This window comes from Procambarus clarkii, chromosome 66 (genome assembly GCF_040958095.1).
Source record: "Procambarus clarkii isolate CNS0578487 chromosome 66, FALCON_Pclarkii_2.0, whole genome shotgun sequence".
NCBI lineage: Eukaryota > Metazoa > Arthropoda > Malacostraca > Decapoda > Cambaridae > Procambarus > Procambarus clarkii.
The window spans coordinates 20,335,520-20,355,431 of record NC_091215.1 but is presented as its reverse complement, the minus strand read 5'-3'; the positions used below and the strand labels follow the sequence as shown (position 1 = coordinate 20,355,431).

Below are 19,912 nucleotides of genomic sequence, written 5' to 3'. Positions count from 1 at the left end.
GCCTCACTACCCTCACACACAAAGGCCAAACCACATTACCCAAGTGACAGACAGTTCTGAACATCATACTATTAGTTCAGTGGTTAGGGAAACCAAGTAGGAGGACAGGGAACATGTTAGCAGGATTTAGAGCGCACCAAAGCAAGAGAAGGCTGAGAGTGCGAGGTGTCGAGACCTTACATGTATCATCCCCCCCCCCCCAAGGCCCTTTCTCCAGAGTTGTCACGTCACAAAAAGTTGCTAAAGTAACCGAACCTAACCTAACCCAGGACCAACTTATAGAAAACGGGTCAGCTCGTCAATTTTGCAAGCTGTTATGCTTTATAGTACATCATATTATGACTGTGGGGATCTTTACGTCAAAATATGATGTATTATTGGAGTTGACAGGTTGCACTTGCAGCAACCATCCGATTCCTGATTCAACCTGTCCTCTTAAAAAAAAACGTCGCTTTTGGCCGTTTACCCGTATGGCCGAAAGTGGACGTAATTTGAAAATGAAAATCAAATGAAAAAAAATTTGGAATTTTTTTTTTCAAGAACAGTAAGTTAAGGGTCCTCTGGTAGGTTAGGTGGGCAGGAAATTCTCATAATGAAAGTTTCCTCTCCTAACCTTTCCAAGTAAGCCGGACGACTCAAACAGAAAATGGGACAGTACGTCACTTTTTTGAGTCGATTTCATTTCAAATTACGTCCATTTTTGGCCATAGCGCGCATACGAGCCAAAATCGACTTTTTTTTTTTTAAGAGGACGGGTTGCCTGATTAACGTAAATGATCTGCCAGTGCGGATCAGAGAATGATCAATCTTCATCGCCAAAGATTGCCAATATCGATGAAGATTCAGAAAAGGATTTGGACTACAAAAAATATTTATCGAGTGGCTATTAGAGTTTAGTCACTAACTGCAGAGCAATGAAGCCGAGTGTGGGAACAATAGGCCAAATACAAGGTGCCCAATTAAAGAGTACTGAGATAAAGGCCTACCTTGATGTTTCCTTGAGGCGATTTCGGGACTTAGCGACCCCGCGGCCCGGTCGTCGACCAGGCCTCCTGGTTGCTGGACTGGTCAGCCAGGCTGCTGAACGCAGCTGTTCGCAACCTGACGTATGAGTCACAGCCTGGTTGATTTGGTACTCCTTGGAGGTGTTTGTCAAGTTCTCTCTTGAACACTGCGACGAGTCGGCCAGTTATGGCCCTTATGTGTAGTGGAAGCGTGTTGAACAGTCTCTGCCTCTGATGTTGATAGAGTTCTCCCTCAGGGTACCTGTTGCACCTCTGCTCTTCAACGGGGGTATTCTGCACATTCTGCCATGTCTTCTGGTCTCATGTGGTGTTATTTCTGTGTGCAGGTTTGGGACCAGTCCCTCTACTATTTTCAATGTGTAAATTATTTTGCATCTCTCCCGCCTGCGCTAAAGAGAATACAGATTTAGGCTTTTTAGTCGGTCCCAGTAATTTAGATGTTTTACTGAGTGGATTCTAGCAGTAAAGGATCTCTGCACGCTCTCCAGGTCAGCATTTTCTCCAGCTTTGAATGGGTCTGTCATTGTGCAGCAGTACTCCACTCTAAAGAGCACAAGCGTCTAGACAGAGAGACAGTCCTAGGGATAGACAGTCAACCAAACCCATTTCTTGATGACCACAAACTTGAAAACGCCTGCTGCACATGCAAATATATCAACTTAATGCAGTCAGACACTTGAACTTGAAATCAATCATGACTTACATATACCAGACAATTTTTTGAAAATGCATCATCAGTATGGGAACGATCTCCGTAAAAGCAACTCGTATCTTCACAAAGTGCAGATGAATACATCATACAAGTGGAATACATTACTAGATGATGTATACCACTATACTGGATTGTATCTGGAGAGGTTATTTTTAATTGTTCTTTCCCCAAGCCCAGAAATACCTATTGTCAAGCCCGGCTTGACTTCTGAGAGCTTGGTCCACCAGACAGTTGCTTGGAGCCGCCTCATATGTCCCCTACATCCACTATAACCCAGTTGGTCCTACACTTCTTGCAAGAAACTGTCTTTTTCTTAAAGTCTACTTTTGATCTGGCAATATTTTTTATAATTATAGGGGGGATATTTAATACTCGTGGACCTGTGATGTTCATGGTGTTCTCTGATTATGTCGATGACACATCTACTCTTCACTGCCTCTTTTCTGAACTTCCTACCATATCCTTCCAGTATTTACATGTATATATATTATTGGATGCCTCTCGCGTCTCCTTACCTGAGAGTACTTTTTAAGAGCTTTGGGGTGGTCCCAATAATTTACCTTGGGACCATCTCAAAGTCTTGAGATGGTTTGCCCAATCGAAACTTTATTAATAATGTCTATGCGTGCCGTATATGTTCTCTGAATTCCCTCCTTTTCACTCATCTCTCCCGCTCTGAAGGGGGAAGTTAGTATCGAGAAATACTCATGGCCGGTCAGCACAATTGACTTAAATATTTCGAGCATTGTGATGTATTGTGATCGCCGTCTCGTTTAGTATCTTTCCCAGCTTCAACAGTAATTTTCCCAACTCTCTAAAAATGAGAAAATGATGGCCCAGTGATCATTTCAGTTCAAGCACGAAGTGTTCAAGTTGGACGGTTTAGGAGAAATTCAAGTTTTAAGTTTTGAACGGGGAGATAGTCTTGTGACATTTTCCAATAACGCAAGTGAGGTGCTTTTGCTTGGAGCAAAACTCCTATGAACTCCCACTTCGCACGGAATACCACCTCTATCTAAACTACACATAGCCGTTCCTAGCAGAAACAACAGTTTTTTATCAGCAGGGTCACCCAATGGATAACTGCTGACCGAAAAGAAAGCAAGATCATTCGCAACACAGAGAACGAAAACCCATCCCTGGACATGTTCCAATTGGTGTTCGCAGCGATGATAAAACAACAATTAATTTTCACCTCATTAACAGCGGGCACCCAGGCTGCCACACAAGGTTTCTAATGCTTCGGCCTAAAGATACCATCTCACCAAGTGAGAAAGGAACTTTTCTCCTTTGGAGAAAGAGAAAGGAGCTCTTGGTACTATTGAACCAAGAGCTCCAATAGTGTTTTAAGTGTTACGAGCTCTCCCACCCCACCAACAAGTGTCAGTAACCCGTCCACTGTGCGCACTTCTGGACCATCACTACTCCATATGCAAGGCAATAACCCATCGCTGCTTGCTCTGTGCTGGCGATCACAAGGCAATTTCCTACCGCTGCCCCGCAGACAGGAAAACATCAAGCTCCAGGTTGAAGCCAAGAGAAACTACCCTTCTAGCACAGCGACCAGAGCCCCAGGCGGGGCTCTGAACCCAACACCTCAGCTACCACCAACCGACCTGCAGACTTTCCAGTCTTACCAAATAGTGGGGCCTCGCACCAGGCGACCCTGCCTTCACAATGGGGACCCAAGGCCCCACAGGTTCTGCCTGTGGGGCCCACAGCCCCCTGCATCACGAGCAGGCATTATCCCTGTTCTTATTAGACTAGGGGAGAGGCTTGCTGGACCAGACAACCACCGTTTTGTCAATGAACTGAACATATTATACCTAGCCAATGGCCTAGACCCCATTATAGCCCCTGGTGCAAGTCTCACTCCTTCCCCTACTACACAGGGGACTTCCACAAGGTCACTCTCAACTCAGCCCCAGGCTGCACAAACAGCAGCCCCCTCCACTCCAGCTCCCGACACTCATACCATCACCATCTCAGCAGATGCACTAGCAGACGTGCTGTCTACAAATACTAACAGCACCACCAACGCTCCTGAAATAGCTTCTACCACTAATCCACGACACCTGAGCCTACCTCAGGCTACAAGACGAAAGACAAAACCACCAATTACAGATGTTACGGAGTCCCCAGACGAGGAAATCTTAGGAGGAACTCCACCGGTGCAGCACAAATACGACACCTACACGGTACAATACTTCCTCATGGAGGCCACCTCACCATACTCCCACGACAACATGGCCATATCAACTCACAGCAAGTCTCAGCCAAAGAAAAAACGGAAAGCCTAGAGGTCTACACAAACCCACCAGCTCCATAACAGGTACAGCCAGCCCTCCGAGGATGAAGACACCTTTCCATCCGCAGATCACTAGTATCAGCTACTGGTATTGGTAATGGATCTAAAGAATCTCCACTTACGGGCTATTCATGCCCGTGCAACCATTAGCGTGACTTAATCTTTATCAATCAATCAGGATAAGCTTTTGCGATGAATCGGAAGGAAGAAATGGTGGCCAAACACTAGGACAGTCGGGGATTGAACGCCAATCGGCATTACGTGAGACCGTCGCTCTACCGTCCAGTCCAAATGGTTGGGCAGTGTGTGTGTATATACCTGGGGTATACCTGCAGTTGCCGGGTATAATCAAAGTAGACATTAGTTATAGGAGAGGGGGGGTGGCTGCTGGGGGGGTTGGTGGAGGGAGGACGGTGGAAGCTCTTTACAACAAAGGAAGCTCGCAACAATTAAGGGAGTCTGGAAACGGGCTAAGTGGCATTGTTCTCAAAATTCCCAGAACAGTTTACTGCGAAGGTTTACTGAGGTTTACTGCGTGTGGTCCCAGGGTGTGTGTATTTACCTAGTTATGCTTGCGGGGGTTGAGCTCTGCTCTTTCGGCCCGCCTCTGTCAATCAATCAACTGTTACTAACTACTAACTAATTTTTCCCCCTCACTCCCCCCCCTCCCCCCCCAGGATGCAGCCCGTAACAGCTGTTTAACTCCCAGGTTCCTATTTAGCGCTAGGTAACAAGGGCATCAGGGTGAAAGAAACTCTGCCTATTTTGTTTCTGCCATCAGCTGGGATCGAACCCGGACACTAGGATTACGACTCCAGAACGCTGTTCACTCAGCTATCAGACAGGTGTAGAGGGGGGGTGTACTCACCTATTTGTGCTTGCAGGATCGAGCATTGACTCTTGGATCCCGCCTTTCTAGCCATCGGTTGTTTACAACAATGACTCCGGTCCCATTTCCCTATTATATCTAGTTTTAAAATTATGAAGAGAGTTTGCTTCCCCAACCTGTTCCCCAAGTGCATTCCATTTTTCCACTACTCTCACGCTAAAAGAAATCGTCCTAACATCTCTGTGACTCATCTGAGTTTCAAGCTTCTACCCATGTCCCCTCGTTCTGTTACTATTACGTGTGAACATTTCATCTATTTCCACTTTGTCAATTCCCATGAGTATGTCATATGTTCCTATCATATGACATCCCTCTCTCCCATCTTTTTTCTAGTGTCGTAAGGTTCAGTTCCTTCACGCGCTCTTCAAATCCCATCCCTCGTAACTCTGGGACGAGGCTTGTCACAAACTTCTGTACCTTTTCCAGTTTCCTTATGTGTTTCTTCAGGTGGGGATTCCATGATGGCGCGGCATACTCTAAAGACTGGTCTTATGTACGCAGTGTAAAGTGCTCTAAAAGCCTCCTCACTTGGAATTCTGAAAGGTGACTTTGCCAGTGTAGAGTACGCTGCTGTCATTATCCTATTTATGTGTGTCTGAAGAGTCAGATTGGGTGTTAGGTCCACTCTTGGGTCTCTTTTTCAACTCGTCTCAGGTAGGCAGTTCCCCTTCATTGTGTACTGTCCCTTTGGTCTCCTATCACCTAATCCCATTTCCATGACTTTACATTTGCTCGTATTGAACTCCAGTAGCCATATCTGTGACAATCTCTGCAACCTGTTCAAGTCCTCTTGGAGGATCCTGCAATCCTCATCTGTCACAACCCTCATTAATTTTGCGTCATCCGCGAACATCGACATGTAGGATTCTACTTCTATAAACATGTCATTTACGTATATTAAAAATAGAATTGGTCCCATCACCGATTCTTGAGGTACTCCAGTGCAGTACTGTATCAAGGGCTTTTTGGCAGTCTTGAAATATGCAGTCAGCCCATCTTCCCGGTTCTGCCTTATCCTTGTTATTTTATCATAGAATTCCAAAAGGATTGTTAGGCATGATTTCCCTGTCCAGAACCCATGTTAATGTTTATTTCCAAACCTAACGTTCTCCAGGTGTGTAACAAGTCTTAGCCTAATTGTCCCTTTCAAGTATTTTGCAGGGGATAATTGTCAGTGATACGGGTCTGTAGTTAAGTGCCTCCTCCCTATCTACTTTCTTGAAAATCGGTACATTTGCCGTCTTCTAGCAACTGGGCAATTCTCCCGACATAAGTGACTCGTTAAAGATCATTGCCAGAGGCTCGCTGAGGGCGCGCGTGAGTGTGTGTAGAGTGCCAGGGGTGTTACGATAAGGTATGAGAATGATTCAAGTTACTCTGACGTGTTGAAGTGATAATTCTAATTGTTACACGTTAACATGATCCGCCAGTTCAGTTTAACAGTCACCATCACCTACACGACAGTTACTCCCTCCCCCATCTTGATACCTCTGGACTGGCACAACATATATTTTTGTTTATGTTGAGAGGCAAACCTTAGATAATACTGTGGTGAATTATATCTAAGGTTCAAGTTCAAGCCCATTACATAGAGTCGCAGCGGTTATGGCAAAGACAGCCGAGTGTATAACTACCACTGAAGGGAAGATATATTTCGTCATACCAGACGACACTCCAAAACACTCCACAAGAGGTAAGAATTCCACCAGGTCAGTAGCTATGAGCAACAGTGCTTAGTACCCTTCAGCGATATATATTAGTGCCATTGAGATAACTTGTATAGTGACTGCCAGTGCAAGAAGGAAAATACTAGATTTAGGGAGACAGTTATTGCCAGAGAGAGAACAGATGTCTTTCGACAGCTCAGATGGGAGTGAAATTTGGTAACGGCGCCGGAGCTATTGATGTGCCTGGTGGAGAGGTGCCGAGCCCCACCAGCGAGGGCTTGGTGGATATTTCCTCTAGCCAGAGTGGGGCTCTGGCTAGAGGAAATATCCTCTAGCCAGAGTGGGGCTCTGGCTAGTGAAAATATCCTCTAGCCAGAGTGGGGCTCTGGCTAGTGAAAATATCCTCTAGCCAGAGTGGGGCTCTGGCTAGTGAAAATATCCTCTAGCCAGAGTGGGGCTCTGGCTAGTGAAAATATCCTCTAGCCAGAGTGGGGCTCTGGCTAGTGAAAATATCCTCTAGCCAGAGTGGGGCTCTGGCTAGTGAAAATATCCTCTAGCCAGAGTGGGGCTCTGGCTAGTGAAAATATCCTCTAGCCAGAGTGGGTCTCTGACTAGTGAAAATATCCTCTAGCCAGAGTGCGGCTCTGGCTAGTGAAAATATCCTCTAGCCAGAGTGCGGCTCTGGCTAGTGAAAATATCCTCTAGCCAGAGTGCGGCTCTGGCTAGTGAAAATATCCTCTAGCCAGAGTGCGGCTCTGGCTAGTGAAAATATCCTCTAGCCAGAGTGCGGCTCTGGCTAGTGAAAATATCCTCTAGCCAGAGTGGGTCTCTGGCTAGTGAAAATATCCTCTAGCCAGAGGGTATTAAATCGTACATGATCGAGCCCCAGTATGATTGGAGCTGGACCATGTACGGATTTTAATATATATTTACTTTTCTTTGATATGGGAAGATGTTATCTCATTGTTGGTGATTGCAAAATCGTATATTCCTGTCTGGGAGGCTCTATCATTGCACGAAGAGTTCATAAAGATGCGACACGACATATCTGAATAACGACGGTGGATAAAATCCAGCTGCAGAGGATAGAATCCACAAGAAATCCACCTTGGATACAGATCACATATATTAAGGTTTTCTGTCTTTCGAGTGAGAGTGCATTTGAGTGGCGCAACTAAAGGCGAAAGGAGATTTGTAAACTGTTCCTCTGTGACATGTTTAGTTATATCCAGCTTTATCCACCAAGGGATGACGGAGCTGCCAGATGTACCACAGTGAAGTTCTTGGGACAGCCTAGTGACGAGACACAACCCGTTCTTGCAAATTTAATAAGTCAATATTGACTTATTAAATATGTGCATAGGTGACATACTTAACATAATAGATACCCTTAAAAAGATTCATAGAAAACACCAACCTTACCTAACCTACTTTGTATGTTAAGATAAGCATCTTATTGCTTCGTAATTACAATTATTACCTAACCTATAATAGGTATAGGTTAAGTAATAATTGTAATTACGAAGCAATAAGATGCTTATCTTAAGATACTAACAAGGTTAGGTAAGGTCGGTGTTTTCTATGAATCTTTTTAGGGGTATCTATTATGTTTAGTATATCACCTATGCACGTAGTTAATAAGTCAATATTGACTTTACGAATTTGCGAGAACGGGTTGCGAGACAAGAAGGGCTCAACAACGGTAGAGCGACGGTCTCGCTTCATGCAGGTCGGCGTTCAATCCCCGACCATCCAAGTGGTTGGATACCATTCCTTTCCTCCCCCCCCCCCCCCCGCCCCGTCCCAAATCCTTATCCTGACCCCTTCCCAGTGCTATATAGTCCTAATGGCTTAGCGCTTTCTCCACGATAGTCCACTAATAACTCCTTGTTGAGCCCTAGGGGAGTATCTGGGCGATACTCGTTCATGTATAGTTACGTTCATGTGGTGATGGGACCGAGTATAAACTGTTTTGTCACAGGGAAGTGCTGTTAGTGGGCATCAGCCGAGAGAATTTAAATGATGATGATAGATGTGTGTCAGCTGTTGTATTGATATGCCAGCATTTTAAGGTTGGAGGATTTTACTAATATACATATTTCAATAAGTGAACAAACATATGATTGTTGGCTGAACCTGTAATATTCCTGTGCTTATTTTAAACAAGCCTTTATTTATCGGTTTTGCCATGCTCAGTGTATGTAGATGTTTAAGTATGCGTTCATTCCTATACCAGGAGAGATAGGAGTATTTGGTCCAAGGCATTTTGTGATTAACAGGTGAGAGAGAATGGAATTTCACGTCTGTCTTAAGGATGCAATGTGAGTCGGTCCTTATAATTATCTGAAGCTACCTAAAGCTTCCTAGCACTAAGTAATTACGAAATATGTTATTAATTCACTGAAATGCTGGTACTGAATGTAGATCAATTTTTTTTTTTACTCTGAAATAATGTAATTTTATAAAGGAATTATACGAAACTAAGTGGCAGGTGATGCCATAGGAAGTCGACGATCCAAGCGACAATATTTTGAAGAGACTTATCCAAGATATATTGTTGCCAGGAAGGGAAGGGAACTATCAGGGGAAATTAATTAAGGTATTAATTAAGGTATAAGGGGGAGAAATGGTGACCAGCCACTTGGACGGGGGGGGGGGGGGGGGGGGGGGAGAAATGGTGACCAGCCACTTGGACGGTCGGGGAATGAACGCCGACCTGCAGGAAGCGAGACCGTCACTCTACCGTCCAGCCCAAGTGGTTGGATAGGTTAGGTTAGGTTTGGTATGATACAGGAGGCTCATATGCCAGCACTCTCCAGGCAACAATATATCTTGGATAAGTCGCTCCACAACATTGTTGCTTGGATCGTCGATTTCTTATTGCATCACCTACCACTTAGTTTCGTCTAATTTCATTATAAAGTTATATTATTTCAGAGTAAAAAAAATCTGTGTTTTAATGTTCTACATTCAGCACTAACATTATTGTGAGTAAATATATCATATTTCTTCGTAACTTACGTAATGCTACGAGGCTTTGGGTAATTAGACGGACCCCAGGACTCAGGTCTGTGTTCCTAGGTACCTCCCGACACCTACTTAATGAGCTGCTAGGACAAAACATCCGTGTTAACAATAGAATTCTACAGTCATCTACAGACTAGGAGTAAGTAGAAGAGTTAAACGGTAGTTTCAGGATGCTGCAAGTGAAGGGTCACTTATCATGGTCTCAAGCCTTCCAAAAATCTTGGTACTTGTCCATCATGTCTAACAGACCTGTATGACGGGCTGTGATATATTTTTATCTTACTCATTTCCCATTTATTTATGCATGAGTGAAGTGTTTCAAAGGACCCATGTAACCTAAGCAGCATGGTGTCCAGCAAGCGTCATTCTAAAGTCAGAATCCGTCTCAGTAGGACGTGTTCTCAAGCTAACTCGGCTTAGTGACCGCTCCATGAACTTAAAGGTCGCTAAACTTTGCATTCAAGTTTACTGTCGTGCGCCCCCCTTCCACAGACTTGTGTGACGGGCATTTCCTTTGACTCAAAGTTGTGATAGTGAGGTGATGATGTAGAGAAATGTTAAGTACATATACCACGTGATCGCCCAAGCAGCACCGGACTATATCCAGCGTGATCGGTGTCATCAGCAGCCAGTAAAGGAATTGAAGGTTGTCTTAGTGACACACGAAGTAGACAGATTGTCCCCTCTTGTTCGTGGAGAAGATAAGTGTAAATCTTGACTTGCTGCCGATGCTGTTATAAGTGTAAACCTGCCCTTGACGTGCCGTGTAGGGAATAATTAAGTACATCAAATCTTGTGCTTCGACTAATTACAAGCCAAAAGCTTTGACCAATCACAAGCCACAAACCAGTCAAAAGTTACAAACTTAGACCAATCTCAAATCAGACCCCAAGTCTCCAGCCTCTTAAGCTCTCCACAATTGACAGAACAGTGAGGGGTGAAGACATTATCACTACCTACAAAATTATCAGAAGAATTCTGGTAGGGAATTCTGGAAACAGAGTACCCAAATGAGCCACAGGGACGCTAGAAAGAACTTTCCGTGTCAGAGCAGTTAACAAATGGAATGCATTAGGCAGTGATGTGGTGGAGGCTGACTCCATACACAGTTTCAAATGTAGATATGATAGAGCCCAGTAGGCTCAGGAATCTGTACACTAGTTGATTGACAATTGAGAGGCGGAACCAAAGAGCCAGAGCTCAACCCCCACAAGCACAACTAGGCGAGTACAATATGATATTCACCAAGAGAGCGCATAAATTAGGCGACCCAAGTGGCACTGTCAAAACCATAATTGCTGAACCCATTTGGTAGGTCGGCCACGGCAGGAGGTCGGCGGGTCGGCCACGGCAGGAGGTCGGCGGGTCGGCCACGGCAGGAGGTCGGCGGGTCGGCCACGGCAGGAGGTCGGCGGGTCGGCCACGGCAGGAGGTCGGCGGGTCGGCCACGGCAGGAGGTCGGCGGGTCGGCCACGGCAGGAGGTCGGCGGGTCGGCCACGGCAGGAGGTCGGCGGGTCGGCCACGGCAGGAGGTCGGCGGGTCGGCCACGGCAGGAGGTCGGCGGGTCGGCCACGGCAGGAGGTCGGCGGGTCGGCCACGGCAGGAGGTCGGCGGGTCGGCCACGGCAGGAGGTCGGCGGGTCGGCCACGGCAGGAGGTCGGCGGGTCGGCCACGGCAGGAGGTCGGCGGGTCGGCCACGGCAGGAGGTCGGCGGGTCGGCCACGGCAGGAGGTCGGCGGGTCGGCCACGGCAGGAGGTCGGCGGGTCGGCCACGGCAGGAGGTCGGCGGGTCGGCCACGGCAGGAGGTCAGCGGGTCGGCCACGGCAGGAGGTCAGCGGGTCGGCCACGGCAGGAGGTCGGCGGGTCGGCCTCGGCGGAACGGTGAAGTGTCCAAGCCATCTCGCTGCCCTTCTCGTGGTCACGAGACATCGGACCTGTTGATTGGCTGTTGCTTTCAACTTGTCACCAATCACACCCTTCTGTTACATCCGGGGCTCGCGGCGCCCTCGCCTTGGCGGGAACTCTGCGGCTGCAACACATCCTCCGAACTGACAGTACGGTAAGGTTAGGTTAGGTTAGGTTGTGGTTTTCTATTCAGCTTTTCAGGTAAACTCAAATAATCACAATATATTTGACAGTACGGTTTAATACTAACTGAAAATAAGTACAATTCCTAACTGCTATGAAAAGTACATAATTGCACTTGTGCTGTTAAACCTTCAAATTTTTGGAGGACGGGATATCTTCTCGAGATGATTTCGGGGCTTTAGTGACCCCGCGGCCCCGTCCTCGACAAGGCCTCCATTCCCAGGAAGCAGCCCGTGACAGCTGACTAACACCCAGGTACCTACTTCACTGCTAGGTAACATGGACATAGGGTGAAAGAAACTCTGGCCATTGTTTCTCGCCGGCGCCCGGGATCGAACTCGGGACCACAGGATCACAAGCCCACTGTGCTGTCCGCTCGGCCGACCGGCTCCCTATCCAGCTGGCTAGAGTGGTGACGTCACGGCCGCCATATTGGAAGACTGGAATCCTCTTAAGAATTCCCAACACTAAATTTGTCTCCCAAGCCTTGTTTACTTCCTGTGTGAACTGGAACGATTCCTGGACCGTCGAGTATGTTCAATGGGCAGGAAAATGACACTTGGGGGATGAAAGGCACGAACCAGACGGCATTCGTAACGGAATGTGTGGTGAGTATACTCTATACTCAGGCCTTGGGTGATGTGTGGTGGGTGAGTGTACTCTATACTCAGGCGTTGGGTGATGTGTGGTGGGTGAGTATACTCCATAAACAGGCCTTGGGTGATGTGTGGTGGGTGAGTATACTCCATACTCAGGCCTTGGGTGATGTGTGGTGGGTGAGTATACTCTATACTCAGGCCTTGGGTGATGTGTGGTGGGTGAGTGTACTCTATACTCAGGCCTTGGGTGATGTGTGGTGGGTGAGTATACTCTATACTCAGGCCTTGGGTGATGTGTGGTGGGTGAGTATACTCTATACTCAGGCCTTGGGTGATGTGTGGTGGGTGAGTATACTCTATACTCAGGCCTTGGGTGATGTGTGGTGGGTGAGTATACTCTATAAACAGGCCTTGGGTGATGTGTGGTGGGTGAGTATACTCCATACTCAGGCCTTGGGTGATGTGTGGTGGGTGAGTATACTCTATACTCAGGCCTTGGGTGATGTGTGGTGGGTGAGTGTACTCCATACTCAGGCCTTGGGTGATGTGTGGTGGGTGAGTATACTCCATACTCAGGCCTTGGGTGATGTGTGGTGGGTGAGTATACTCTATACTCAGGCCTTGGGTGATGTGTGGTGGGTGAGTATACTCTATACTCAGGCCTTGGGTGATGTGTGGTGGGTGAGTATACTCTATACTCAGGCCTTGGGTGATGTGTGGTGGGTGAGTATACTCTATAAACAGGCCTTGGGTGATGTGTGGTGGGTGAGTATACTCCATACTCAGGCCTTGGGTGATGTGTGGTGGGTGAGTATACTCTATACTCAGGCCTTGGGTGATGTGTGGTGGGTGAGTATACTCTATACTCAGGCCTTGGGTGATGTGTGGTGGGTGAGTATACTCTATACTCAGGCCTTGGGTGATGTGTGGTGGGTGAGTATACTCCATAAACAGGCCTTGGGTGATGTGTGGTGGGTGAGTATACTTCATAAGCAGGCCTTGGGTGATGTGTGGTGGGTGAGTCTACTGAGGCCTTGGGTGATGTGTGGTGTGTGAGTATACTCAGGCCTTGGGTGATGTGTGGTGGGTGAGTATACTCAGGCATTGGGTGATGTGTGGTGGGTGAGTATACTCCATAAACAGGCCTTGGGTGATGTGTGGTGGGAGAGTATACTCAGGCCTTGGGTGATGTGTGGTGGGTGAGTATACTCCATAAACAGGCCTTGGGTGATGTGTGGTGGGTGAGTATATTCCATAAACAGGCCTTGGGAGATGTGTGGTGGGTGAGTATACTCTATACTTAGGCCTTGGGTGATGTGTGGTGGGTGAGTATACTCCATAAACAGGCCTTGGGTGATGTGTGGTGGGTGAGTATACTCCATAAACAGGCCTTGGGTGATGTGTGGTGGGTGAGTATACTCAGGCCTTGGGTGATGTGTGGTGGGTGAGTATACTCCATAAACAGGCCTTGGGTGATGTGTGGTGGGTGAGTATACTCAGACCTTGGGTGATGTGTGGTGGGTGAGTATACTCAGACCTTGGGTGAAGTGTGGTGGGTGAGTATACTCAGGCCTTGGGTGATGTGTGGTGGGTGAGTATACTCAGGCCTTGGGTGATGTGTGGTGGGTGAGTATACTCAGGCCTTGGGTGATGTGTGGTGGGTGAGTATACTCAGGCCTTGGGTGATGTGTGGTGGGTGAGTATACTCAGGCCTTGGGTGATGTGTGGTGGGTGAGTATACTCAGGCCTTGGGTGATGTGTGGTGGGTGAGTATACTCAGGCCTTGGGTGATGTGTGGTGGGTGAGTATACTCCATACTCAGGCCTTGGGTGATGTGTGGTGGGTGAGTATACTCCATACTCAGGCCTTGGGTGATGTGTGGTGGGTGAGTATACTCCATACTCAGGCCTTGGGTGATGTGTGGTGGGTGAGTATACTCCATACTCAGGCCTTGGGTGATGTGTGGTGGGTGAGTATACTCCATACTCAGGCCTTGGGTGATGTGTGGTGGGTGAGTATACTCCATACTCAGGCCTTGGGTGATGTGTGGTGGGTGAGTATACTCCATACTCAGGCCTTGGGTGATGTGTGGTGGGTGAGTATACTCCATACTCAGGCCTTGGGTGATGTGTGGTGGGTGAGTATACTCCATACTCAGGCCTTGGGCGATGTCGTGGGTGAGTGTACTCAGGCCTTGGGTGATGTGTGGTGGGTGAGTATACTCCATACTCAGGCCTTGGATGGTGTTGTGAGTATACTCACCATACTCAAGCCAAAGTCAAGATGGTCTTTATATGAATTGACGTCCAAACCATAAGCGAATATTTTCTCTCCAATTGTTGCCTGAAGTGCCCCGCCTAATTACTAATTACCGAATTAAAAAAAAATCAACTACACAATCACTGTAATCAACTCTTATATCATTTTTATAGCTAAATTATTTATTATTAAAGCATTTAGCATAGAGGCATTTATTATATCACGTGTTATATATACTTGAACATATTCAACATTTTGTATAACAGCATATTATCGATAAATAGGACAGGACTAGTCTCTTTTACTGCTGTACGACACACACTGACAACTTCGAAGTTCCTTTCTGCTCTAAACATTTCTATTTTATATATTTGTGTTCAAACGTTTTTGTGCAGATAATGAATAAATCATATCTTACAAACGGGACAAAGCTAAATTTACTGTGCACAAACCAGTACCCACAGTGCACAAACCAGCACCCACAGTGCACAAACCAGCACCCACAGTGCACAAACCAGCACCCACAGTGCACAAAACTACACCAGCAGTGCACAAACCTACACCCACAGTGCACAAACCTACACCCACAGTGCACAAACCTACACCCACAGTGCACAAACCTACACCCACAGTGCACAAACCAGCACCCACAGTGCACAAACCAGCACCAGCAGTGCACAAACCAGCACCCACAGTGCACAAACCAGCACCCACAGTGCACAAAACTACACCAGCAGTGCACAAACCAGTACCCACAGTGCACAAACCAGTACCCACAGTGCACAAACCAGAACCCACAGTGCACAAACCAGAACCCACAGTGCACAAACCAGTACCCACAGTGCACAAACCAGCACCCACAGTGCACAAAACTACACCAGCAGTGCACAAACCAGTACCCACAGTGCACAAACCAGGACCCACAGTGCACAAAACTACACCAGCAGTGCACAAACCAGCACCCACAGTGCACAAACCAGCACCCACAGTGCACAAACCAGCACCCACAGTGCACAAACCTGTACCCACAGTGCACAAACCAGTACCCACAGTGCACAAACCAGCACCCACAGTGCACAAAACTACACGAGCAGTGCACAAACCAGCACCCACAGTGCACAAACCAGCACCCACAGTGCACAAACCAGCACCCACAGTGCACAAACCAGCACCCACAGTGCACAAACCAGCACCCACAGTGCACAAACCTGTACCCACAGTGCACAAACCAGTACCCACAGTGCACAAACCTGTACCCACAGTGCACAAACCTGTACCCACAGTGCACAAACCAGTACCCACAGTGCACAAACCAGTACCCACAGTGCACAAACCAGTACCCACAGTGCACAAACCAGTACCCACAGTGCACAAACCAGTACCCACAGTGCACAAACCAGTACCCACAGTGCACAAACCAGTACCCACAGTGCACAAACCAGTACCCACAGTGCACAAACCAGCACCCACAGTGCACAAACCAGCACCCACAGTGCACAAACCAGCACCCACAGTGCACAAACCAGCACCCACAGTGCACAAACCAGCACCCACAGTGCACAAACCTGTACCCACAGTGCACAAACCAGTACCCACAGTGCACAAACCTGTACCCACAGTGCACAAACCAGTACCCACAGTGCACAAACCAGTACCCACAGTGCACAAACCAGTACCCACAGTGCACAAACCAGTACCCACAGTGCACAAACCAGTACCCACAGTGCACAAACCAGTACCCACAGTGCACAAACCAGTACCCACAGTGCACAAACCAGTACCCACAGTGCACAAACCAGTACCCACAGTGCACAAACCAGCACCCACAGTGCACAAACCAGCACCCACAGTGCACAAACCAGCACCCACAGTGCACAAACCTGTACCCACAGTGCACAAACCAGTACCCACAGTGCACAAACCTGTACCCACAGTGCACAAACCTGTACCCACAGTGCACAAACCAGTACCCACAGTGCACAAACCAGTACCCACAGTGCACAAACCAGTACCCACAGTGCACAAACCAGTACCCACAGTGCACAAACCAGTACCCACAGTGCACAAACCAGCACCCACAGTGCACAAACCAGCACCCACAGTGCACAAACCTGTACCCACAGAGCACAAACCAGCACCCACAGTGCACAAACCAATACCCACAGTGCACAAACCAGTACCCACAGTGCACAAACCAGTACCCACAGTGCACAAACCAGTACCCACAGTGCACAAACCAGTACCCACAGTGCACAAACCAGCACCCACAGTGCACAAACCAGCACCCACAGTGCAGAAACCAGCACCCACAGTGCACAAACCTACACCTCTGTAGGTTTGTGCACTGCAACACAAAGCGCCGGGAAGCAAATGTCAACATTAACACAAGTGTCAAGGAAATTATAATATAATGTTAAGTGGAAAACCTGATGCTAAGCCTAAGTGGGAGACAACCATGGTGGACGGTGGTGAGGTAACCATGGTGGACGGTGGTGAGGTAACCACGGTGGACGGTGGTGAGGTAACCACGGTGGACGGTGGTGAGGTAACCACGGTGGACGGTGGTGAGGTAACCATGGTGGACGGTGGTGAGGTAACCATGGTGGACGGTGGTGAGGTAACCATGGTGGACGGTGGTGAGGTAACCATGGTGGACGGTGGTGAGGTAACCATGGTGGACGGTGGTGAGGTAACCATGGTGGACGGTGGTGAGGTAACCATGGTGGACGGTGGTGAGGTAACCATGGTGGACGGTGGTGAGGTAACCATGGTGGACGGTGGTGAGGTAACCATAGTGGACGGTGGTGAGGTAACCATGGTGGACGGTGGTGAGGTAACCATGGTGGACGGTGGTGAGGTAACCATGGTGGACGGTGGTGTGGTAACCATGGTGGACGGTGGTGAGGTAACCATGGTGGACGGTGGTGAGGTAACCATGGTGGACGGTGGTGAGGTAACCATGGTGGACGGTGGTGAGGTAACCATGGTGGACGGTGGTGAGGTAACCATGGTGGACGGTGGTGAGGTAACCATGGTGGACGGTGGTGAGGTAACCATGGTGGACGGTGGTGAGGTAACCATGGTGGACGGTGGTGTGGTAACCATGGTGGACGGTGGTGAGGTAACCATGGTGGACGGTGGTGAGGTAACCATGGTGGACGGTGGTGAGGTAACCATGGTGGACGGTGGTGAGGTAACCATGGTGGACGGTGGTGAGGTAACCATGGTGGACGGTGGTGTGGTAACCATGGTGGACGGTGGTGAGGTAACCATGGTGGACGGTGGTGAGGTAACCATGGTGGACGGTGGTGAGGTAACCATGGTGGACGGTGGTGTGGTAACCATGGTGGACGGTGGTGAGGTAACCATGGTGGACGGTGGTAACCATGGTGGACGGTGGTGAGGTAACAATGGTGGACGGTGGTGTGGTAACCATGGTGGACGGTGGTGAGGTAACCATGGTGGACGGTGGTGAGGTAACCATGGTGGACGGTGGTGAGGTAACCATGGTGGACGGTGGTGAGGTAACCATGGTGGACGGTGGTGAGGTAACCATGGTGGACGGTGGTGAGGTAACCATGGTGGACGGTGGTGAGGTAACCATGGTGGACGGTGGTGAGGTAACCATGGTGGACGGTGGTGAGGTAACCATGGTGGACGGTGGTGTGGTAACCATGGTGGACGGTGGTGAGGTAACCATGGTGGACGGTGGTGAGGTAACCATGGTGGACGGTGGTGAGGTAACCATGGTGGACGGTGGTGTGGTAACCATGGTGGACGGTGGTGAGGTAACCATGGTGGACGGTGGTAACCATGGTGGACGGTGGTGAGGTAACCATGGTGGACGGTGGTAACCATGGTGGACGGTGGTGAGGTAACAATGGTGGACGGTGGTGTGGTAACCATGGTGGACGGTGGTGAGGTAACCATGGTGGACGGTGGTGAGGTAACCATGGTGGACGGTGGTGAGGTAACCATGGTGGACGGTGGTGAGGTAACCATGGTGGACGGTGGTGAGGTAACCATGGTGGACGGTGGTGAGGTAACCATGGTGGACGGTGGTGAGGTAACCATGGTGGACGGTGGTGAGGTAACCATGGTGGACGGTGGTGAGGTAACCATGGTGGACGGTGGTGAGGTAACCATGGTGGACGGTGGTGTGGTAACCATGGTGGACGGTGGTGAGGTAACCATGGTGGACGGTGGTGAGGTAACCATGGTGGACGGTGGTGAGGTAACCATGGTGGACGGTGGTGAGGTAACCATGGTGGACGGTGGTGAGGTAACCATGGTGGACGGTGGTGTGGTAACCATGGTGGACGGTGGTGTGGTAACCATGGTGGACGGTGGTGAGGTAACCATGGTGGACGGTGGTAACCATGGTGGACGGTGGTGAGGTAACCATGGTGGACGGTGGTAACCATGGTGGACGGTGGTGAGGTAACCATGGTGGACGGTGGTGAGGTAACCATGGTGGACGGTGGTGAGGTAACCATGGTGGACGGTGGTGTGGTAACCATGGTGGACGGTGGTGAGGTAACCATGGTGGACGGTGGTGTGGTAACCATGGTGGACGGTGGTGAGGTAACCATGGTGGACGGTGGTGAGGTAACCATGGTGGACGGTGGTGAGGTAACCATGGTGGACGGTGGTGAGGTAACCATGGTGGACGGTGGTGAGGTAACCATGGTGGACGGTGGTGAGGTAACCATGGTGGACAGTGGTGTGGTAACCATGGTGGACAGTGGTGTGGTAACCATGGTGGACAGTGGTGTGGTAACCATGGTGGACAGTGGTGTGGTAACCATGGTGGACGGTGGTGAGGTAACCATGGTGGACGGTGGTGTGGTAACCATGGTGGACGGTGGTGAGGTAACCATGGTGGACGGTGGTGAGGTAACCATGGTGGACGGTGGTGAGGTAACCATGGTGGACGGTGGTGTGGTAACCATGGTGGACGGTGGTGAGGTAACCATGGTGGACGGTGGTAACCATGGTGGACGGTGGTGAGGTAACCATGGTGGACGGTGGTGTGGTAACCATGGTGGACGGTGGTGAGGTAACCATGGTGGACGGTGGTGAGGTAACCATGGTGGACGGTGGTGAGGTAACCATGGTGGACGGTGGTGAGGTAACCATGGTGGACGGTGGTGAGGTAACCATGGTGGACGGTGGTGAGGTAACCATGGTGGACGGTGGTGAGGTAACCATGGTGGACGGTGGTGAGGTAACCATGGTGGACGGTGGTGAGGTAACCATGGTGGACGGTGGTGTGGTAACCATGGTGGACGGTGGTGAGGTAACCATGGTGGACGGTGGTGAGGTAACCATGGTGG

The 19,912-nt window shown here is 49.1% G+C and overlaps 1 protein-coding gene across 1 annotated transcript; it reads left to right on the top strand.

Annotated features, from left to right (window-relative positions):
• Window positions 1-6,539: 6,539 nt before the first annotated feature.
• Window positions 6,540-11,515, top strand: LOC138355232 (golgin subfamily A member 6-like protein 2). The gene is made up of 2 exons (XM_069310094.1): window positions 6,540-6,627; window positions 10,944-11,515. The coding sequence occupies exons 1-2, from the start codon at window positions 6,540-6,542 to the stop codon at window positions 11,513-11,515; spliced, it is 660 nt and encodes a 219-aa protein (XP_069166195.1).
• The last annotated feature ends 8,397 nt before the right edge of the window (window positions 11,516-19,912 follow it).